Genomic DNA, 24684 nt, shown 5'->3' with positions numbered 1-24684 from the left:
ATTGGTGGTCAGTGGGAAGAATGTCCCCTGCATTGGTGGTCAGTGGGAAGAATGTCCCCTGCATTGGTGGTCAGTGGGAAGAATGTCCCCTGCATAGGTGGTCAGTGGGAAGAATGTCCCCTGCATTGGTGGTCAGTGGGAAGAATGTCCCCTGCATTGGTGGGAAGAATGTCCCCTGCATTGGTGGGAAGAATGTCCCCTGCATTGGTGGGAAGAATGTCCCCTGCATTGGTGGTCAGTGAGAAGAATGTCCCCTTCGTTGGTGATCAGTGGGAAGAATGTTCCCTGCATTGGTGGGAAGAATGTCCCCTGCATTGGTGGTCAGTGGGAAGAATGTCCCCTGCATTGGTGGTCAGTGGGAAGAATGTCCCCTGCATTGGTGGTCAGTGGGAAGAATGTCCCCTGCATTGGTGGTCAGTGGGAAGAATGTCCCCTGCATTGGTGGTCAGTGGGAAGAATGTCCCCTGCATTGGTGGTCAGTGGGAAGAATGTCCCCTGCGTTGGTGGTCAGTGGGAAGAATGTCCCCTGCGTTGGTGGTCAGTGGGAAGAATGTCCCCTTCGTTGGTGATCAGTGGGAAGAATGTTCCCTGCATTAGTTATCAGTGAGAAGGATGCTCCTTACAGGCCCTCCTTGCAAATCAACTTACCCGTCTGAGGACTCGCTCTGCTCTCCACCCCTCTGCCCGCTCTCCGCCCTCAGCACGTTCTCAGGCCACTCTCCGCCCCTCTCAGCAGTTTCTTATCCCACTCTCCGCCCCTCAGCACGTTCTTCGGCTCACCACCGTTCACAGCAGATAGAAAGTAGAACATGAAATGGTTGCACACTGGAGCCAAACAAATGCTTGGTGGTAAATCTTTGTCAGATGCCAGGTACAGGAATCACAGTTGACACGTTTCACACAAGTATATCGTGCTTGCTCACAACGAGCAAAATATATATGTGAAACGCGTCAACTGTGATTCCTGGCATCTGACAATAAAGATTTACTATCAAGCATTCGTGTGGCTCCAGTGTGTGACCATTTAGGATTGTTTTTCAACTCAGTTGTACAGTTTATAGGTCACATTAAAGGTGGAAAAAGTTCTGAAATGATTTATCTTTGTCATATTTTTTTTTACATCACAGAAACCTGACATTTTAATAGGGGTGTGTAGACTTTTTATATGGACTGTATAATATTATAGGCATATATTAATATTATCCACTTCAGCTCTGGAAAGTTTTACCCCCTTAATGATCAGGCCATTTTTTTGCTATGTTTGACTGCGCTACTTAAAACGACAACTGCGGTCATGCAGCATTGTACCCAAACAAAATGTTCTATAATTATTTTCACACAAATAGAGCTTTCTTGGTGGTATTTAACCACCTCTGTGTTTTTTTTTTTTTTTAAGTATATAAACAAATAAAGACAGACAATTTTGAAAATAAAAATATTTTTCATTTTGTGCTATAAAACATAAAAAAAAATAGTATAAGTATATATTGATTGGTTTGTGTGAAAGTTATAGCATTTACAAATGACAGTATATATATATATATACTGGAATTTGTATTTATTTAATCTTTTTACTAGTAATGGCGGTGATCAGCAACTCAAAGTGGATGTAAACCCTCACATATACCCAGTAACAGCCTCAGATGGTACACAGAGATAAAGACAGATCTCCCTACATACGTTTTACATGTATATCTGCTGTCTTCAGCTTTCTACATTCTTTAGAAAGTGCACATGGTGTTAGAAAAACTTTTTACTGTTTCAGCAGTATGAGGGGAGTCTGGGCAGAGGAGCAAAAAAACTTGCTGTGCTGTGAATAGACCAGTTCTCTGCTTATCTGTCTCTAAGTTACCTCCCCAACACAAATTTCCAGCTGCTTTTATCTCCTGTGTCAGAGAGCTTGTCAGAAGTTATGATGATAACAGAGGAATGGAGCAGCAGAAAGACACAGGACTTAGGTCTTCAGAGAGAGATAAGTAAACACTACAGATATATGATCAGCATCATTGTACTAATGACACTGGGCAGAAAGGGGTTCGCATCTAGGGTGATCAAGGGGTTAAATATGAGCCTAACAAGTGTTTATGTGTACTGTGTGCCGCTTTTACTGGGAATCTAGTTTTCATTCCCTGCTTGAAATAGTAAAAAAGTAACAAGATCACTAAACAGCTCTGTGTTTACACTCACAGAACTATTGAGCTGGTACCCAGTGATCGGCATGCGCGGCCCCTACCTGGAAATGCAAAATTGTGCAAATATACATGATTCTGCACAGTCAGCCCACATTGTCAGCAAGTGGTTAAATATTTCACATGTGAATACATATACCGTATAGATATACACCGATACCCGCTTCCCGCACCGAGTTTGAACCACTGCGCCGGCATATACCGAGCGCAGTACACTCGGGTATAGTCGGGCAGGCTCGGCTCCTCTCGCGGTCACGTCCTGTACGTCCTTTACGCGAGAGGAGCCGAGCCTGCCCGACTATACCCAAGTGTACTGCGCTCGATATATGCCGGCGCAGTGGTTCAAACTCAGCGGGGATCGAGCGGGGAGGACACCACGATGGCCGCAGAAGGACGCCAGACCCGACAAGGAGGACACCACCGATGCCGCAGACAGACACCGGACCCGACGAGGCCGCCGCGCAAGACACCAAAACTGTAAGACTAAAATGTTTTTTTACAGGAATGCGGGTCCACATTAGGGGTGCGCGCTATACGCAGGAGCGCGCAATACCCCGATAAATACGGTAAATATTAATTCAATGGTGTCTAAGTCTTTGGTGGTAAATTTAATTGTGATATCTTTATTTTGAATTTAGGTGGCAGAAATTCATATAATTGGCTGACTGGAAGTAGCATGGACACACTTACAGATTACTCCTTAGATTCTTCAGAGTCCATATCCTCAGCACTGCTCTTTTCAAGCAGACGGATTGACAAAACACGTAGGGGCCCATTAAAACCCCTAGGTCCTAATTTTGGAAAACAGAGGCTGGGGCTTCCTGGAGATGAAACGGACAGCAAAGCCAAAGGTGAGAGAGTTAAATATATACATTTTATATTCTCTTCTATTTTAAAGGAGTTCTAAAGGAAAAAAATAGTTTGCCTAAAATTAATGTCTGCAAGGTAGACAGACAGTGTAATGATTCTGTTAAAAAAACAAGTAAATACCCGTTAAATTCCTTCATCTATATCACCTCCGGCATTCTAGTTTCTGTTCTCTCATTCACTTTCTGGTTTGTATCGCTCGTTCATGTAGAACTACATTTCCCAGTATGAATTGCGGCACGCCCAGTAATTCACACCTCCTTGAAGTCTCTAACACGTACAGAGCATCCTGCCACACAGATGTAGTTCTCAGGAGGGGGTGAGCACGTCACTGTCCACCGCAGTAAAGCCTCCCTTCACGGTGGTCAGTAAAATCAGACAAGCAGGAAGTGAACAGAACAGAGCAACTTCTGAGCAAAAACAAACAATGAGGAAGTGAAAAGAGGAATGTCTGCAGGTAAAGAATGCTTATTATGAAAAAAAAAAAAATTCCTTTACAACCCCTTTAATATGCACAACTGTAGTCCAAAAGTGTACTGTTTTTATTGACACAAGTTTATTGAAATTCGCCTTCAAATTAACTTTATCTTTTTTTTTTACTTGAGAAAAATAAATACTATCAAATCTTTATTGATATCCATGACCCCAGTGTGGAGATTTCCCCTTACCTCTTGTCTATGCTAAAGCCTATAATGGCAGGAAAAGAGAAGAGCGGAGTGTTAGCTACCCACCCAGTAATAATAACACAACAGAAGTTCTAAATCTGTCTGTTACTGAAAGAAGGTGTTTCGTTTTATTATTCCAATATCCTATTCACTTCCTGTCTCCAAAGAATGTGTAAATCTCTCTAATTGAGAATAAAGTAAAATTTGAGGTTATGTGTCTTCCCAATCTGTTCAAAAGGAGAACGCCCTTTTGCAGATTGACGTCCACAATGTGGCTCCGTTATCCTGACTGGACATCATATGACGTCCAGCAGGATAAGCCGCTCTGACACACCGCATCTCTGATCGTGGTAAAGAGCCTATGATGTATGCTCTTTACAACGTGATCAGCTGTGACCAATCACAGCAGTAACCAGGAAGAGCCAGTAAATGGCTTTCCTTGGTGCGTGCTGACAGGGAGAGCCGATTGGCGGCTCTCCTGTCAGAGGGGGGTCTGTAGTGATAATCGGCACATTGATTATGAGCTCAGGCCTCTTCAGAGGTGCCTGCCACATCTGCCAATCACTGCTCATATAAATGCCAATTGGTGCCCATCAGAATGCCAATCATTGCCCATCAGTAACACCTGTCAGTGCTGCCGATTAGTGCCCATCAGTGCTGAATATCGGTGTCGCCTCATTAGTGCCCATTAGTGTAGCCTCATCAGTGAAGGAGAAAACAACATTTTATAACACAACATTTTTGATCTCTTTTACTTTGTTTAGCAAAAAAATAAATACCCCAGTGGTGATCAAATACCACCAAAAGAAAGCTTTATTTGTAGGAAGATAATGATAAAAATTATGTTTGGGTGCAGCGTTGCATGACTGTGCAATTGTCATTCAAAATGTGACAGCGCTAAAAGCTGAAAATTGGCCTGGGCAGAAAGGGGGGAAGTGTATTGAGGTGGTTAACCACTTCAGAATTTTGGGGGTATTCCCTTCATCCTGACCTTGAATTGGGTAAAACCAGCTCATTGCTGCTTTTTGTTCAGAAGGCTTTTGCTGCTATAATAAAAGTGATTTGGTTGTATTAATTCATTTATGGGTATACATATGTTCTGAATTCAAAGGTCAATCATAAATTGACACTATCACGCCAAATAGGATGCTTAGTTTAACGTAGTTGTAAACCCTTACATATGTCCACTGAAGGAGCTCCAGCACACAACATTTGTTTGACAGCCTCAGCTGAGCATATTCCCTATGGGACTGTGTAAGGGGGGGGGGGGGGAGGTGCCCATTTCCTCCACTCAGGTATCAGATTACACTCAGCTCTTTGCTCTATGCTGTAAAGTATGTGACATCAGTTCCCAGCCTTCTAACAATCAGAAATTATGTGTAAACTATGCACTTTAAATTGCTGTGGATAAGAGAGGGCATCGGATAAACAGGTACAACTTATTTAGGAAGATTTGTTTAATCTCTGTGTATTACCCGAGGCTAGAAACTTCAGTGGACATATGTAAGGGTTTACAACTACGTTAAACTAAGCATCCTATTTGGCGTGATAGTGTCAATTTATGATTGACCTTTGTAGCCTATAGAATATATATGTATAGAATTATGTGGTACGTCTAACTCACTGTAATGTACTTCAGAGTTGTCTCTGTATTTCTGCATGTTCTTCCTTCCTAAATAAAGAATTTACAAAAAAAAAGAATAGCCCTTCAAATGAAAATAGTGGTGTTGCAATCAGTGAATACAAATTTGTCCTTTAGTGATGGAACTCCATACACCATCACCAAAAGCAACCATCACCCAATGTGTGTGAGTAAAAATTCCTACTCACCAAATTGACATGAACTCTTTAACTAAAAAGAAGGTCAAACAAGCTGGTATTGTGGATCAGCAGACTTGCTTGGATAACCGGAATGCGCCTCAACGTACGTTTCATTTTACAACGTCTTTAGGGACGCTTCCAGATGATGTAAAATGAAACGTACGTCGGGGCGCATTACGGTCACGACATTTCCGATTATCCACTTCCGGTTCCCATCACCACAGCGGTGGAATGCACGTCGAACACGGAGCGGAGGCTGGGCGGCTGAGACTTCTGTATGATGATATATGCTGTTATTCTCAGTACCGGGAAAAGGCACCTCCAAATGTAAGCAGCCACTTTGGATTTTGTTTTATATCTTTTAAATAACCTGTATTATGCTATGGTCCCCTTTGATATTTATTTTTTAAACAGGCTTTTGTGGTGGAGAGGAGGTTACAAATGAAGGTTCCCAGATTCATCGCCTTTGGTTCACAAACGAGTCTACTGATCCACATTGCCAGCTTGTTTGACCTTCTTTTTAGTTAGAGGTCATGTCTATTTGGGGAGTAGGCATTTTGCTCACACACATCGGGTGATAGTTGCTTTTGGTGACGTTGTATGAATTGGAGTTCCATCACTAACGGACATATAGACTTTGAATTGATGAATCATTTGTATTCACTGATTGCATCACCACTATTTTCATCGAAGGACTATTTTTTATTGTTTTTTCGATTATTTTGATGAATTGTATCACTACTAAGCACTATGCACTTTAATATGTGTTTATAATCACAAATGTTTTTTATTAATTATGTTTAACATATTTCAAAGGTTAAATATATTGGTTTAGCAACAATAGCGCCCCCTATCACACAATACCCAAATCACTGAAAGTAAGCACTTTGCACTTTGAGGGGAGCAGCTTAATTTATTTTGATTTAATATATATCTATATATACATACACACAAGTATCTGTAGCGCGAGGTCACTTTAAATATTTACTAGCCCATAGATATTGACAGTATGATTCAGCTACTTTTTGACCTGATCAGGAAATTATATCATGGCTGTGGTAGTGATCTAATGCCTGTCAGTTGACAGCTGTGGGACATTAGAATAATCAGGCAGTTTAGTAATTGGCTAATTTTGGGGTTTACCACCACCAATAAGAACTAACACTAGTAGCTTCTGCCTGCATCACTGTCCTCTGAATCAACATAAACTCTGCCAACCTTCCAGGCTTGTGACACTCTCTGCACTAAGATTTTCTGTCTTGACGATAGCTTGAAAATTCGACCAGTCCAGGCAGAAAATTGTTGACCGGACAGCTGCTAGTCAGATACAGCTGCTCTAAGAGTATTCTAACAGATGTCCATTGTCAGAACATAATTGCTGCTGTATAGTGGATGGAGAATTCTGTTGTTTTTTTTTGTCAGCCTGCAGGCTTTGTTTAAATGGCCAGCCTTACCAATGAAACTCTTTTTTTCCCCACAAAGACATTCCAATTTGCTGAAAAATCTATTTCCAACCTGGCCCATGCTTCCCTTCTCTTACTGAGAAGGAAGAATGGTGTGAAATGCAGTTGTATCATTTCAGTCAGCTAGTGGCATGAGAAGCAGCAGCATATCCCTGAAATTAGATCAAATTTTAACTAAAAAAACAGCATGGGTTCCCCCCCAGGGGCATACCAGGCCCTTAGGTCTGGTATGGGTTGTAAGGAGAACCCCCTACGCCGAAAAAACGGCATGGGGGTACCCCTACAATCTATACCAGACCCCGTATCCAAAGCGCGCCGCCCGGCCGGCCAGGAAAGGAGCGAGTGCCCCCCCCCCCCCCCCCTCGCTTTATGTAATCACTGCAAATCCATTTTCATTCAGTTAATGAAAATTTAAAAAAATTCTGTTTCCTTCAGGTTATGCTGTGATAGATCAGTCATTTTACACCTTTAAAGTGTATGTGGGTAATTCTGTTTTTTCCTGCTAGTAACATATTAGTAACAAGAGCTTGTTTATAAGAAGTGTATTTTAAACCTGAAGTTGTTTGCATATTTTGTCCAAGGCATAGTTGAAACATCTGAAATCTTAAGACTACGCAGGCGTTTTTTGAAGGACCAAGAAAAGATAAGTATCAGCTTTGCAAGAAAGGGAGTAGCAGAACAGAAAAAAGAAAAGGTATGGTTTATAAGAAAGACCCTGTTTTTTTTGTTTTGTTTTTTTTTCATTTATTTTTTATTTTGTTTTATTTACTTATTTCTGTTTTAATAGCCTGAAAAATTGTTAAATAGAAATATAGTTTGGCAAATTTTATAAAGTCTGCTGTGGATAATGCAAATGTGTAGTTTTTTTTAAAACTCTAATTTAGCTCCGCGAAGCTGGTCCCATAACCATCAGCACAAATAATAACCAAGTGTGTTTCTTTAGTGCTACGTGTCGGTTTGTGCCATAAAAAAAAAAATGGAAGTTGTGCTGCTTTTATTTTTAAGATATTGGCAATTGTTTTTTTCCCAGATGATATCACCCAACAGTCAAATGTTCTATTTTGACAGTCAAGTATTATAAATGGCAGACCTAACCTAAAAAGACTGAAGTAACTTTTGATGTTCGCATTCAGCATATTGCCGTTATACCATTTCTTGGAGAATGTTAATTAAAGAATACGTTTTTAAAGCACCTGCCCGCATCCCAATCCGATACACCATTGTGAAAGCAGACATCATTTTTTTTGCAGAGTTCTGTAAATGAATGCACTACAAGTACCATCTTCCATCATAGCAGCTGGTTTGTATTTCATTGATCTTCCTGGACTTCAGTAACTGTCTGCCCATACGGGAGGTGCAGGCACAGCTGTACTGACAGTCTGCAGGAGCCTGACATTGCACTTGTTAGGGCCCTTTCACACGTGCGGACCGTACATACATTAGATCAGTTCAGTCACGTTTTTTTATCATCAGTTGTTGTCAGTTTTCATCCGTTTGCACTTCCGTTTTTCATCCGTTTTTTTTTTATTTTGTTAGAACTTTATTTAATCAGCTTTTCTTCAATTTTCCCATGATTCTTTGTTCTACCCAGCGTGCATTGTGCTTTCCATGCTGCTTTGTGGTTTCAGCTCGCTTTGTGCTTCCTGATACCTTGCTGTAGTGTTCGTGCTTATTATCCAGCAATGGATTTGGGTAGATTTTTGGAGCATGTGACATTATTTGTCATGTTATCCTATTTGAGGAGACAAAAAAGCAGGACCAGGAAGATTTCTGCGAGAAGACGCAGGTACTGGACACATCCCATGCTGCTCAAGAGGCCAACTGAAGGGTTTTTTGCTCTACACTATGCAGATCTGCGACGTTTCCCGTAAAAAAAATTTCAATTTTACACGAATGTCTGTTCCAACGTTTCCATTTTTGTTGGAAAAGTTGCATCCCCGTTTGGAAAGGATGAACACGGATATGAGACGTTGTGTGCCTCCAGAGGAGCGACTTCTACTTAAGCCAGCCAGCCTTTCTGCTTGATTATGTCCAGCGTAATGTTGGATTCCTTTCATCATTTCTTCTACTCTTCCTAGGTTTTTGGCATCTGGACTATCCTATACGTCCCTAAACCACTATTTTTTGTTGGGAACCTCTACAATTTCTGGAATTGTGCATGACACCTGTCAAGCAATATGGGAGGAGCTTCGGTGTACTGCAATGCCTGTTCCAGATACATCCATGTGGCAGGAAATTGCAAATGGGTTTTGGAAGAAAACCCAATTCCCTAATTGTGTTGGAGCCCTGGATGGGAAACACATCCGAATTCAGATGCCACCTGGATCTGGCTCACAATATTATAACTACAAGAAATACTTCTCCCTTGTGCTTATGGCAATCTGTGACAGTGATTATAAGTTTGTAGCTGTAGATATTGGGGCGTATGGATCAAATGCAGACTCAAGAGTGTTTACAGCATCACAAATGGGGAGAAGACTACTTGAGGGCCACTTTCATTTGCCATCAGACAAACCTCTTCCAGGAGGTAGTGCCAGATATGCCACATGTGCTTGTAGCTGATGAGGCATTTGCTCTTTCTCAGCATCTCCTAAGACCTTATGCCAGGCACAATCTAACTCCCCCCCCAAAAAAAAATTAATTATCGGTTGAGTCGTGCAAGGCGCCTTATTGAATGCACCTTTGGCATTTTGACCAGCAAGTGGTGCATATTCCATACAACAATTCAACTGAGCCTGGAGAATGCCCAACTAGCATGCTGTGTCCTCCATAATATTATACATGATTAAGAAGGAATTACTGTTGAGGAAGAGGACAAGATAAATTTACCTTCTGTCCGGTTTACCGGACAGCGACCCAACAATTCAGTCATTACCATGCGTGATACGTTTGCAAACGATTTCATGTCCCCAGAGGGAGAGTTTCCGTGGCAGTATCAACATGTGTAAAAACACTCACCAGGCACTTTATTATGTGCCCCTTGCTAGTACCATGTTTGACCCCCTTTTGCTAACCTGCATGATCTTTGTTTTCCCACAGAAAATGGAAATGCAATAGTTTAAATAAATACTACCTTTTCTCATTGGCATTATAGCAGTCTTGTGACTTCTATCAGTGTATGCTTAAAGCTGATAGTTTTCATTCTCCTAGTGTCATCATCACTGACCCTATGACCATCACATTCTTTTGTATCAGTTGCTTTTGGTTTATATAGAGTACAATAAACAAAATTACTTTTTTATGCAGTCAATTTCCTTTATTAAGGTCATAGAAGTGACCGCAACATACATAACAAAATATACTGTAAAAAAAGGAGGATACACATCAAGAGCCAGAGGAGAGATGGAAATTGTAGAACATTTGGAAACGGGGCAACTGAAAATGGGGATTCAAACGGGGCAACTTAAATGTGAGATTACTTAAAGTTCCTGATAATAAGGTCTGGGGGAAGTGGAATAGGGATTGTAAGATTGGGATGAATTGGCATATGAAGTGGCCTGAGAAGTGAAGGACTCATAGGTGGGTGCTTGGAGTGGGGGTCCAAAATTTTGGGCAGTGGTGGCTGGGGCATGGTGGTGATGGGGGATAAAGCCTGGGTGGTATTGTTGATTAACATGAGGTGGTGGAGCTTGCTCGGTTTGGTATGGGCGTTGGAGAGGGGTAATAACTGCTGGCATGGGTTCACCAGCCAGAGCAGCTCTAACACACGCCCCACTAAAATTGCCAATTGCGAGTTGCACGTCCATTTTTCTGGGATTGGGTACTTTTTGGAGATGGTGGTAGATACTACGTAGAAAGCTTGCATCCTCATTGTTTGGATCTGAAAATGGATCCTTGTTGTCTGCCTCAGCCCTGCGCATTCCCCTCATCTCCTCCATGAATGCTAACATGGCTCCATCCATATCAGGTTTTTTCTTCCTGTGACGTTTGCCTTTTGATGTGGTAACAGAACGTATCTGAGGGGTGGAACATTTATTAGCACATTTTATTTTGTCAAGATTTCAACAGGAGTCATTTGATATAGGATACTTACAGGCACACGTTGTGTTTGTAGGGTGGCTGTAGACAGGTTTTCATCAGGGCTTGGCTGGTTCTCTGCAACTCCCATCTCTCCCTCAGGCTCTTGATGTGTAGCCTCTGCATCCCCCTCCTCTTCTTCGGTCTCTGAAATGTTGCTGGCAGTACTGTAAAATATTCGTTGATAGATGGATAAAAGATCAATACAGAATAGTTATTACAATACATAGATCCATGTGTTTAATTATTGTTGTGGTAAACCCTACAGACCACTTTTACCTACAATTAAGCCTAGATTAAAAGGCTTATCTGTAGGTGCAAGAAATATCTCCTAAACCTACACGGTTTAGGAGATATTTGCAGAAAACACGTAGACAACGGTGCCTGACTAAGCGTGCCATTTCTGAAGGCGATCGTGCCGTGACTGGTGACTCCCACACGCATGACATCATCACGGCTACGGCCTTTGTCTTGTAGGGTTTGTTTTTTTGGATAAAGTTTACTTCCAATTTGGAGTTTACTAGGCCAACTAATTTAATATAGGGGATAACCAATTTATTTAGTTACCTTCTTAAGTCCATCATCTCAAAGAAAGAGCCATGTTTTTTTTTGGATGATCCAGCTCCGCTTCTACTCTTAACCTCCTCGTTCAGGTCCCGCCTGTAACGGTCTCTAAGTGACCGCCATCGTGTCGTGATTTGCTCTCCTGCAAAGGAACAGTAGACACAATGAACTGATAGAACTCCAACATGTACGTATACTATTTGAAACCCATATTTGGAATACAGTTGTGACGTGACAGGTGACGTGGCAAGTGGACAATCCACAACTAATGGCAAGTGACCTGGCCAGTGGACAATCCACAACATGTGGGAGGTGACGTGGCAGGTGACATGGGCAGTGGACAATCCACAACATGTGGGAGGTGACGTGGCAAGTGACGTGGACAGTCCACAACTTGTGGCAGGTGACGTGGCCAGTGGACAGTCCACAACTTGTGGCAAGTGATGTGGCCAGTGGACAGTCCACAACTTGTGGCAGGTGACGTGACATGGCCAGTGAACAGTCCACAACTTGTGGCAGGTGACGTGGACAGTCCACAACTTGTGGCAGGTGACGTGGCCAGTGGACAGTCCACAACTTGTGGCAGGTGACGTGGCCAGTGGACAGTCCACAACTTGTGGCAAGTGACGTGGACAGTCCACAACTTGTGGCAGGTGACGTGGACAGTCCACAACTTGTGGCAGGTGACGTGGACAGTCCACAACATGTGGGAGGTGACGTGGCCAGTGGACAGTCCACAACTTGTGGCAGGTGGCGTGGCAAGTGACGTGGCCAGTGGACAGTCCACAACTTGTGGCAGGTGACGTGGTAAGTGACGTGGACAGTCCACAACTTGTGGCAAGTGACGTGGACAGTCCACAACTTGTGGCAGGTGACGTGGAAAGTCCACAACTTGTGGCAGGTGACGTGGCAAGTAATGTGGCCAGTGGACAGTCCACAACATGTGGGAGGTGACGTGGCCAGTGGACAGTCCACAACTTGTGGCAGGTGGCGTGGCAAGTGACGTGGCCAGTGGACAGTCCACAACTTGTGGCAGGTGACGTGACAAGTGACGTGGACAGTCCACAACTTGTGGCAAGTGACGTGGACAGTCCACAACTTGTGGCAGGTGACGTGGCCAGTGGACAGTCCACAATTTGTGGCAAGTGACGTGGCCAGTGGACAGTCCACAACATGTGGGAGGTGACGTGGCAGGTGACGTGGACAGTCCACAACTTGTGGCAGGTGACATGGCAAGTGACGTGGACAGTCCACAACATGTGGGAGGTGACGTGGACAGTCCACAACTTGTGGCAGGTGACGTGGCCAGTGGACAGTCCACAACTTGTGGCAGGTGACGTGGCCAGTGGACAGTCCACAACTTGTGGCAGGTGACGTGGCCAGTGGACAGTCCACAACTTGTGGCAGGTGACGTGGCCAGTCTACAACTTGTGGCAGGCATATGGATGCTGACATATGGATGGACTACAAGTTTTACCATGCCAACCCACCCCCATCCCACATACTGCTTCCCACGTATCCTACGCCTCTTGGTGCTGAGTGTCAGCCAGTTCGGTGTCACCGCCTCAAAGATTTCTTCCCATTTAATACTAGACATGTTTCTGTCACTGTACAGGCCTAACATGCACAAGCTGTATGTGTTGTTCCTGTGAAACATCTCTGGCCATTCTTCTGTCTTCTCTCCAGTTCCTTTATCTTGTCTTCTCTCCAGGCACTAGGCAGCATGTGCTTAATAAGCATGTGACTTTACACTTCCTGGGTCAAAGGGTATTGTAATGTATGCATATTGCATGCATATTAAAGTTTATTGAATTCTGAAATTTTACATATTTTGAAGAAAAAACAGATGTTAACGGATCGTCCACTAACATCCGTTTTCCGTCCGTTCCGTTTTTTTTTTTTTTTCCTGATGAAAAATAGGGTTTTCTTCCGTTCAAAAAAATGGAGCTTGACGGAGACGGATGTAAACGGACGTTAGCGGATGCTCATCCGCTATCCCATAGGAAAGCATTGTAGTCCGTTTTAATCCGTAAACGGACGTATGAAAAAACGGACGAACGGTCCGCACGTGTGAAAGGGCCCTTATTCTTTACAGGCTCTTAGGGAAAAAAAACACATAATCACGTGATTTTTTATTTTTAAGTGATCGAGACTTTAGGAAGCAGTCTTTGCAGTTCCCAGTTGTTCTCAATCTGCGAGAGCAAACCTCTCTGAGACTAGGCTGCAGGCTTTAACCTCAGGTACTAGAGAGAAGATTAGGTGTGGTTCTGGATTTTGTGGTCACCTTGATTAGGCAATTATTTGAATCTATCTAAGTCTTTCCCGTTAGATTTAACCCTTATTTGTGGTCACTGCAAATATCAGAAGATAAACTGCAAAATGTTAAAGGTAACTGCAATTTAAAATGAACACCATTTTTTCCAGGTGCTACAAAATGCCCTCATGGCAAGAAAAAGCATACATCTTTTTTTTTTTCCAGGCAATAAAAGTCGAGCGAAAGATGAAGCAAGATGCTCAAGTCATTCTGTATAGAAATTACCGCCATGGAGACTTGCCAGATATTCAGATTGCATACAGTTCTCTCATTGCCCCTCTGCAAGCATTAGCACATGTGAGTAGATTTTGTTCATTTTTTTAATACAATGAAATAAGCTCCAATGAGGACATATGAGGAAATTATGTACTACAGATTTTTCAGTGATTGCTTGAGGAAAAAACACATCTAAAACACAAAAAGTTTATTATTTTTTGAAGGCACCAAAAGCAATACCTGTATCAAACTCCAACCTCCAGTTTCATCAATTTAATGCTATGTATTAACGGATATTTCCGAGGAATATATGCTCGATCCACTGCACATATAATTCTTGGACTAGTCTAGACAAAGGCAGTGTTTTAATAAATCCACTAGCTCTTGGGCTGCTTTTACACTATGCATGGTGTTAATGCAACATGTTACCTTGTGTTTAGGTATGTTGGGCCAAGGCAGGCCATTTATAATGAATGGTTTGGCAGCAACCTTACCCATGGAAAAAGACATGCACAATATTTTTTATACAGCACACCACAATGCAAGGATGGATCCACATGGATGTCTTGCAACATGCCATAACTTAAGTGCGTTGCACTGCACCACCTTGGTGAGTTTGTTTGCCATTCAAAAAAAATGGCATATCACTGTGTGTAACATGGCTTTGTGCATGTTACTGCAACACAATAGTGTGAATAGGCCCTTATTATTTTATTGCCTTAAAAAGCCTATTGGGTATAAGTGTCGCCATTTTGACAATTTGATGCTAAATAAAAGCGCTGCTGCACCTTAGTAACTCCGCAAGAGGGATTCCAACATCAACACAGACTGTGTTGATGGGGGAATCTAGCGATTTTCTTTCCTGCAACTGGTGGTTGCAGGTAAGAAATTCACATAATCTATGGCCTGCCATAAATGAAAGTCTATGAGCTGTCCAACTTATTGAAAACAATGCACTCTCTATGTGTTTGATATCTTATGTTCTAAAAATATGTATTTCCAAAATGAATACTGTATTAATACTGGGTAATAGTAATTTTGTATAAAAGATTATGTTGTAGGCAGAAAAAAAAACAAAAAAAATAAAACAGGGCTCTATGAAAACAGCATTATCTATGTGACAGGCAGGATTATAATATATATACTAACTGGACACCAGCCTACCTTTCCTACAAATTCCCCAATGTTTCTTCCTGTTTTTCAAAATTTTCTTCAAGTTCTTTTTTTGAGTTCCTCTCAGATTTATAGTTCTTTCCAAAGGCCACTTGCATCGTGTCACATAACTTGTACACAAATATAGTTACATAATTACATAGTTAGTCAGGTTGAAAAAAATACACAAGTCTATCTAGTTCAACCATAATAAATAAATACAAAAAATAATATACAATCCCATATACACAATCCTATACCCACAGTTGGTCCAGAGGAAGGCGTAAACCCCAGCAAAGGCTGATCTAAATTGCTACAGCAGGGAAAATAAATTAGTACCCAGTTATATTATGTACATTTAGGAAAGAATCCAAGCAATCTACTGACAAATATGTAGACAAATACGTATCGGCCTAAATTGAGGGGGAAAAAAAATTATATATATTTTTGGGGGATATTTATTATAGCAAAAAGTAAAAATTATTCCTTTTTTTTTTTTTTTTTTTTTTAAAGTGTCGCTCTATTTTTGTTTAAAGTGACAAGTGCCTTTGCGCTATTATGAATCCCTCAAGTATAATAATCAAAACAAAATAAATAAAGTGCAGCAAAACCTAATCGTGTTTACAATACACAAATGGGGAATCAAACTTAAAAGGGGTTCTGCGCAAAATTTCACGCAGACATGGTAAGTGACAATAAATATTGTCAATAATAATCCAAGGAGCAGCAAGCTCCAAATAAAGTGAGATGAGTAAATAAATACATATTGTGAAGAATTAATAACGTGAAAGAAACATATAAATCAATAATAATAAAAAAGAGCCCAAGGCTCAGAAAGTGTGTTCTAAAATACAATGAAATGTATGGTGCAAAAAAGTCCCAATGATACAGTTGTGACAAGCTGCCAGATGGAAATGGTGATGTAGCTGGACTCCCACTAGGACAAATATAAACAAGTAGTTGACTGATGGATGATCATATTCCTCACCAGGCTCACAGAACTCTTACCTCCAGGCCAGTGATATAGGGCATCAGAGAGATCCTTAATGTCAGTCCTCTGCTAGTGACCACAACCAATCTTCCCTTTCACCTAATGGAGCTTCTCCTCGGCCAATCCCAATGATAACAGAGCAGGGGGAGAGAAAAGAACAAAAAACCTCCAATAGTGTAGTAAGGTAAGACTCAGGGGGAAGTTTTATTGGAAAAACCTGTGCTTACATAACAATAGCTAAAATCGTGCAATAATTCAAATAAACGAGCGGCGTCCTCGGCGCCTGCTTACGTCACTCCAGGTGTACGTCCATCCAATCCCTACGCGTTACGACACGGGGTCACGTGTCTTCGTCTGGGGACAATTTTTGTTTATAGCGTAAAAAATTAAATATATTTTTGTTTATAGCGTAAAAAATAAAAACCGCAGAGGTGATCAAATGCCACTAAAAGAAATCTCTATTTGTGGGAAAAAAAGTATGTAAATTTTGTTTGGGAGCCACGTCGCACGTCTGCGCAATTGTCAGTTAAATCGACGCGGTGACGAATTGAAAAAATTGGCCTTGCCTTTGGCCAGCCAAATGGTCCAGGCTGAAGTGGTTAACCGCTTGCCAACCAACCCCCACAGTTTTACGGCGGCAGGACGGCTCAGCTGCGCGAGATCACGTAATATTATGTCATCTCGCGAATCAGCCAATAGGGGTGCGCACGCCCTCGCCCCTGGTCCCGGCGGGCGCGATCACCGACACACAGCTCCCGGTCCTGTCAGGGGGAGAAATGACAGATCGTCTGTTCATACAATGTATGAACAGCGATCAGTCATTTCCCCAAGTCAGTCCCACCCCCCTTCAGTTAGAACACGCACAGGGAACATAATTAACCCCTTCCTCGCCCCCTAGTGTTAACCCCTTCCCTGCCAGTGGCATTTTTATAGTAATCCATGCATTTTTATAGCACTGATCGCAATAAAAAAGCCAATGGTGTCAAAAGTGTCAGCCATAAGGTCCCAGTACCGATAAAAATCGCTGATCGCCGCCATTACTAGTAAATAAAAAAATATTAATAAAAATGCCATAAAACTTTGCCCTATTTTGTAGATGCTATAACTTTTGCGCAAACCAATCAATAAATGCTTAATGCGATTTTTTTTTTTTTTTTTTTTTTACGAAAAATATGTAGAAGAATACGTATCGGCCTAAACTGGAAAAAAAATGTTTTTTTATATATTTTTGGGGATATTTATTACAGCAAAAAGTAAAAAATATTCTTTTTTTTTTTTTCAAAATTGTCGCTCTATCTTTGTTTATAGCGCAAAAAATAAAAACCGCAGAGGTAATCAAATACCACCAAAAGAAAGCTCTATTTGTGGGGAAAAATGGACACCAATTTTGTTCGGGAGCCACATCGCACGACCACGCAATTGTCAGTTAAAGTGACGCAGTGCCGAATCGCAAAAAGTGGCCTGGTCATTGACCTGCAATATGGTCCGGGGCTGAAGTGGTTAAGGAGTCCCTAAAAATTCGATAAACTGGCTTTGAAATTACAGAGCTCAATTCTTTTAGGATCCGAGTCTTAACTACACATACTAAAACATATCTTGTGTCAAACTTGAATTCATTTTGTGAAAAGGAAGTTTGATCATGGTAAAATGAACTAAGAGGCAGCTGGTCCTATGCAATTTTTTTTTTTACACACACACTTTATTGGAAACAGTTGTCTATAGTTATGAAATGTAAAATACTTTATAATTTTCTTTTAAACATTATTTGGGTATAATACCATACCTATATGAAAAATGTTTAAAAAAAAAAAAAAGCAAGATAGTGTCTAACTTCTTATGTCTTCTAAGGAATAGGTCTAAAGCTATTGCATAGTTGTATAAGGACCTTTTCACACTGATCAGTTTTTGGTGTGTCTAGAAAGCAAAACAAAATGCATGAAAAATGTTTCCCTTTAAATCCTGTAAAGCTCTTCACACCAATGTGCTGCGGGTGTGGTGCATTTTTAAAAGTTTTTGGTGCATGTTCAAAAAGTGCACCACAGTTGCATTTTTGGTGTCAGGCAACCAGAAAACACATCAAAAATACATATGAGTTTTTCATTGAAGCAGTGTAAATATAAATATTATTTTTCAAATACCGGTATATAGTGCGTCATGTTATATCAATAGAAATGGCAGAATTACAATCCTTTTCATTTGAATGGCATTATTGTTGGTCTTACATTAGTTTCTCCCTTTCAATAGAGAGACTCTACTCTAGCAAAACAATTATTCAGTTCATTGTTTTCTGGAATCCTGGAACAAATAGAGATCACTAGTAGCTCATCCTACATGAACAGCATTGTTACAAAACTGCTTAGTCAGTTCAACCACTTCTTGAGCAGCACGGTGTCCTACTTTCCACCTTTCATTGCCTGTGTCCAGGTAAGTATAACAGACTTGTGCCATTCCACACATTGATTACCTTTATAAACTGGTTATTGCTGGAACATGTTAAATATTCCGATTTTATGGGTTAGCAGGTAAGATTTTTGGGTATCATCGTTTTTTTGCCATTTTTCAGATGCACTCAGTTTTAAAGCTCAACATATTTGGTATGTTTGTACTTCACACAGGGATTGATTTACTAAAACTGGAGAGTGAAAAATTTGGTGCAGCTCTGCCTAGAAACCAATCGGGTTCAATTTTTATTTTATCAAAGCTTAATTAAACAAGCTGAGGTTTTAAGTTGATTGGCTACCATGCATAACTGACTTTGACAGCAGGGGAGCCAATGATGCCGCTGCTGTGTCTCAGCCAATCAGGAGGGAGAGTCACAGATGGCTGAAACACTCATGGACAGCGATGGACCTCAGGTAAGTATTTGGGGGGGGGGGAGGCTGCTGCACACGGAAGGCTTTTTACCCTAATGCATTAGGCTATAAAACCTTCTGACTTTACAACCCCTTTAATGTTATCAATGCGACATTTGTGCAACAGTCAAAGTCAACAGCCAAAGTCGCACCCATCCAAAGTTGCATCAAAGTCCCAATGGAAAACGTACAACTTTGGATTTGCACAAGTGTGAATGCAGCCTGATGTTTCTTGATTGATTGAAACATTCTTGATTGTTGATTGATTTCTTACTGAAAACATACATTTTAATAAACGGTAGCGCAGAAATCAAAGGACGTAAAAGTTTTCCATTACCATCATTTTACTGTATGACTCCTGTGCTTTCAGTCATCTTAAAGCGGGGGTTCACCATAAAAAAAAATTCTAACATTGCATGGAGCCGACCTATGAGACCGACAGTATGCTGTTGTTTTATTTATTTTTTTGCGTACATACCATTTTAGGGCTATTTTCACCCCCGGCTTTCCCGTGGGAGTTGGCGTTCCTAATCACAGGCTGTGATTGACGTGCTTCCGACCGGCGCATACTGTGCATCATGAGTTGCCAAAAGAAGCCGAACGTCGGTGCGGCTCTATACGGCGCCTCGTGACGCGCAGTATGCGCCGGTCGGAAGCACGTCAATCACAGCCTGTGATTAGGAACGCCCACTCCCGCGGGGAAGCCAGGGGTCAAAATAGCCCTAAAATAGTATGTACGCAAGAAAAAAAAAAACAGCATACTGTCGTCTTATAGGTCGGCTCCATGCAATGTTAGAATTTTTTTTTAGGGTGAACCCCTGCTTTAAGTGCGTTTTCATGTAAATAACAAATTTGCGTTTTAGTATGCGTGATCAAATAGACAAAAATAAATAAATTGCCCTGGTAGCAAAAGAGTTGAGGCTCTTTCATATCTGAGCATTTTCTTTTCCCCTTTTTGCACAAAGGAAAAGATATTTGAACTGCCATCTATTGTTAAGCTGGCCATAGAAGATTTTTTTGGACAATTCCTGCTAAATTAGCTGAAATTCAAGGGTGTTTTCTGTCAGCACCTCCTGCCTCAAGAAAAGTAATTTTGAAAGAGTCGAGTCTTCAGGCAGCTATGGGTACTGCCACTGTCTGCATACAATAGCCGGTAATCTTGGTTCCTTCATCCACATTATTTTATATTAATGGGGAAAAGATTGATTTCTCTTGTTCAGTCCTAGGCTACAATGTTACAATGATGTTTTTATTTTTCCTTTACTTATTCTTCTTCTTCTTTTGGAAAGTGCAACTTTAGCCTGTGAAAGGAAAACAATCTGCGTCCAGTGTTTTTTGTTTTTTTCTGGTGCTAGTATATTTATTTACTATTGAATAAGGCACATTTTTCCCCTGCAGAATATGTGTTATCATCACATTGAACTCCTTAACCTGAACCCAACGAGCGTGAGCACAAGTAGTATACAAAGCCTGCAGCAGCCACTGGGTATCCTGCTGCTGGAAAAAGGACTGCAGCACCTGCAGCCACCAGGGGAGCCGCCAGCAAAGAAAATGCGGGGCAGGACTGAGCTTCCTCCTGATATCATCAGATGGCTACAGCTTGCAAGGTATGCAGTGCAGAAAACGACAAACCATGTTTGTGTTTTTTTTTTTTTTTTTGTTTTTTTTTTTTTTATGTACGTTTACAGATTGAAACAAATTTATTAATATCCTAGGTAATTCTGTTTTAGCATGTGGTGCAAAATAAAAGTGCATAACCTAAGAATACTTGAGTAAAAATTCCTTTCAAAACAATCATTAGATCCAGAGCTATAGGTAGTTAAGCGTCTATGCAAATCTAGAGTCTAGTTTAGCCTGTCTGATCCTACCTCCTAAGCCTTCTTTTTAATCTGTGAGGCTGCCCATCATATTCAAAGACCAATATGGAGGATGGAGGTTAAAGTGGGGGCTTAATGTGATAAACCAATGCACAGAGCTGCCCTGATCCTCCTTTTCTTGGGTCCCCCGCTGGAGCTCTGGGCTTCTCCCCCTTTCCGAGTGCCCCCATTGCAATCCGCTTGCTCGCTCTCGAGCTACCTCCTGTGTGTTTATGGGAGACACAGAGCATGACCAAGTCCCACCCCTCACTCTCTCTTCCCTGGCTGATGGCTCCTATACTGTGTCTCAGCCGATGAGGAGGCAGAGACTCGGTAGAGCAGCGGCTCTCCTGCACATTGCTGGATTGCCATCGGCCTCATCTAAGTATTTGGGGGGAAGCTGCATGCAGAAGGTTTTTTAGTGTCATGCATAGAAGCTCCACTTAGGTAAAGTTGAGAATAGCATGTACGCATAGAAGCTCCACTTAGGTAAAGTTGAGAATAGCATGTACTTTCTATATCTCTGTGTCTATTGCTATTTTTGACATTTATTTTTCACTGAAGTTACCTGCTGCTTATGTGTTTTTTCTATCGTTATATGCTACATTCAAATTGGCTAGGGTTTACGTTTATTTATCTGTTGTAAAATGCTATCGCTTCTCACTAAAGAACAGAGATGCAGGAAGGAGACTCATGCCGCGTACACACGGTCGTTTTTCGGCATGAAAAAAAACGAAGTTTTTCCAACTTCATCATTAAAAACGATGTTGCCCACACACCATCGTTTTAAAAAAATGATCTAGCAAAGCGCGGTGACGTACAACACGTACGACGGCACTCTGAAGGGGAAGTTCTATTCGCCTTTGGGCTGCTTTTAGCTGATTCCTTGTTAGTAAAAGACGATTTGCGCTTTTTTTGTCTGTTACAGCGTGATGAATGTGCTTACTCCATTATGAATGGTAGTTTTACCAGAACGAGCGCTCCCGTCTCATAACTCGCTTCTGGGCATGCGCGGGTTTAAAACGTCGTTTTAGCCCACACACGATATTTTTTTACAACCCGAAAAACTACATTTTAAAAAACAACATAAAAAAATGCAGCATGTTCAAATTCTTCAGAAGCCAACAAACTATGTGAAGCCCACACACGATGATTTTAAATGACGTTTTTAAAAATGTCATTTTTTTTCATGCCGAAAAACGACCGTGTATACGCGGCATAACAGTTTGCTCTTTAATGGGAAGGTCCACATTTCTTTTAAAAAGGAATACAATTTAAAAGACATCAACCTATGTGAACATATCACACCACACAGTAAAGTGCCTTGCAGCTCCTTTGGGAGCTATGCTTATACTCTAGATGTGCTTCACACCAGCCAAAAAAAATCTTAAAATTGTGTAGCACTCCCTCCAATAGGTTGTCATGTTTCAAAACATTTTAGGTTGTGTCATAATAAAGATCCTAGCCTTTTGGGGGGTTTGAAAAAGTTCAGAAACATTGGAGACTTGGCAATTTTATAAGGTGATTAGGTCAACGGGGGTCCTGGTGGATACATAAATCAAGAACATAAGTGCCCAGAGTTCTCAATATAAACTTTGATTTAAATTGCTTCATTATTATTGCATACTCTTAATTGATTCTAAATTCTCTTAAAGGGGTTGTAAAAGTTTGTTTTTTGTTTTCTAAATAGGTTCCTTTAAGCTAGTGCATTGTTGGTTCACTTTCCTTTTCCTTAAATTTCCCTTCTAAATGTTTTGTTTTCTTTGTCTGAATTTCTCATTTCCTGTTCCTTCTCAGTAAGCTGTTCTAAATGACTTTACACCGCTTAGATGATGGTGGAAAGCTTACTGAGGAGAAATGGAAAGTGAGAAATTCAAACAAAGGAAAAAAAAACATTTAGAAGGGAAATCGAAGTAAAAGGTAAGTGAACCAACAATGCACTAGCTTAAAGGAATCAATTTAGAAAATAAAAGACAAACCTTTACAACCCCTTTAAAGGATAAATTCACCTTTCTGAACATGTTAAACCATGTTTAGGGTTTAACATTTTTATCATCAGACCCCTCTCCCCCTGATCCCCCCCCCCCCCCCCCAATGTGTGACATCGAGACATGAATCTTCTCCCCCTTACTTGCTGCCACAATTCAAAGAGAGCACTGCCACGCAGGGCTCTGCACATATGGCTGTGTCATTGATTACTCCCTCCCATTGGTTACTCCCTAACTTTGCATAAACCCTCTCCTTGTTAACAAGATGTTTCAGCAAGACAATATGCAATCTGGGTATTCGGCTTTCGGCCACAGTGTACTGCGGTCTGCCGTATAGGGTCTGATGGCTATTGTTTGACAGGGTGTCTCCCTCCCCTCAAGGCTATTGCTCTGGGATGTCCCAGTAGGTAATATTAGCCAAACTCCCATGATGTATGAAAAAGAAAATAGATTTTCTCTTCCGTTCATGGACGGACACAGCAGCCTTTGACCTTAGGGTTATCTCCGCTTCCTTCCAGGAGAGTTAGGCAGAAAATAAGCACTTTAAGTGTTAACAACACTTTCCTCAGTGCAGCTCCTCCCAGGGGGCGTGGTTCCCCGGGTATAACCCATACCCTGCTCTAGCAGCTCCAGTTTTTTTCTGCCCAACGACAGGAGAGGTCAGGCACTTTAGAGTCCCTGTACTCTGGAGATTTTTTTGCGATTTTTTTTCACTTTTTATTGTTTTGTTCCTGCATTTTTGGATCTTGAGATTCTTCTATTAACTGCCGACTGGGTGACCGGCTGGGTCTTGGCTCTTGTAGTCCCCCTATGTTCGGCCATCGAGCGTGTGCCGGCCCTCAGCTCAGCTTTGGGTCGTCCACGACATGCCCCATTGCTCCAGGGGCGGCCGGGGAACATCTTGTTCTAGGGCACACATATGACCGGTCTTTATGGCTTTGTCACAGTGTATCTGGCCGACAGCCATGCCGTTTATGCGGATGTTGGTTCTGTCTGGGATACCTCCAGCCGGTGGTCGCAGGACGGGTAAGTAGTGGACCCTTGCTCGGGTAAGGTGGTATGGACGGGAGGTGACCGTGGGTGTTTTTTGATTTGCAGTTTGGGTTACACAGCGGTGGGGCATGATGGAGCCTGGACAGGTACTTCTTCCCCAGCAAAGCCTGTGTTAACCCGTGCTGCCCCTCCCCCTGCCGCATCTGCTGAGGCAATGTCGGTGGCGTTTTTCTCGCCAGATTGAATCGACTGGTGGCCAGATGGCGGGTATATTAGCACCCCCCTCCCTGGCCTGCTTCTGGGGATATCTCTGACGTGGTATCTGTATTGTCAGATGATGCGGGCCTAACCCACGCGGACAGTTTGAGCGACTCCGCTTCTGGGTCGGTTGCTGATTGGAATTGTTGGAGCTATTTTTTCTGCGGGCATGATACTCAGTACTTGAGGATGTGGCGGGGGCACCTGGTGTGCCAGTCCCTTTTGGGTCCCGCAAACCGCGACGCACTGAAAATGTGTTTCCTTGTGTTCCTTTTTTGGACAGTTTGTTGTACAAGGAATGGGATACGCCGCAGACAGTTTTTGCCTTTGCGACCCGTTATCCCTTTGTGGAGGAACGTTTTAGTAAAAGTGGGTCTCTCCTCCATCCGTGGACCCTCCCTTGTCCAGGTTGATCAACCCACCACATTGGCCTGTGGCTGGGGCTCCTGCCTTTAAGGACCCCGGGAATGGGTGTATG

At 41.9% G+C, this 24684-nt stretch overlaps 1 protein-coding gene across 1 annotated transcript in view; it reads left to right on the top strand.

Annotated features, from left to right (window-relative positions):
* PRKDC (protein kinase, DNA-activated, catalytic subunit) overlaps positions 1-24684 on the top strand; it is a 677570-nt gene that overhangs the window by 479422 nt on the left and 173464 nt on the right. The window contains exons 60-64 of the mRNA XM_040354170.1: positions 2828-3040; positions 7587-7699; positions 14066-14197; positions 18504-18683; positions 20510-20718. Coding sequence (XP_040210104.1) covers positions 2828-3040; positions 7587-7699; positions 14066-14197; positions 18504-18683; positions 20510-20718 — 847 coding nt within the window. The remainder of the gene's footprint in view (positions 1-2827; positions 3041-7586; positions 7700-14065; positions 14198-18503; positions 18684-20509; positions 20719-24684) is intronic.

The sequence above is a fragment of the Rana temporaria genome, chromosome 5 (assembly GCF_905171775.1).
Source record: "Rana temporaria chromosome 5, aRanTem1.1, whole genome shotgun sequence".
In the NCBI taxonomy this organism is placed as follows: Eukaryota; Metazoa; Chordata; class Amphibia; order Anura; family Ranidae; genus Rana; species Rana temporaria.
Note: the sequence above shows the minus strand (reverse complement) of the source record. Positions and strands in the feature narration are given on the sequence as shown.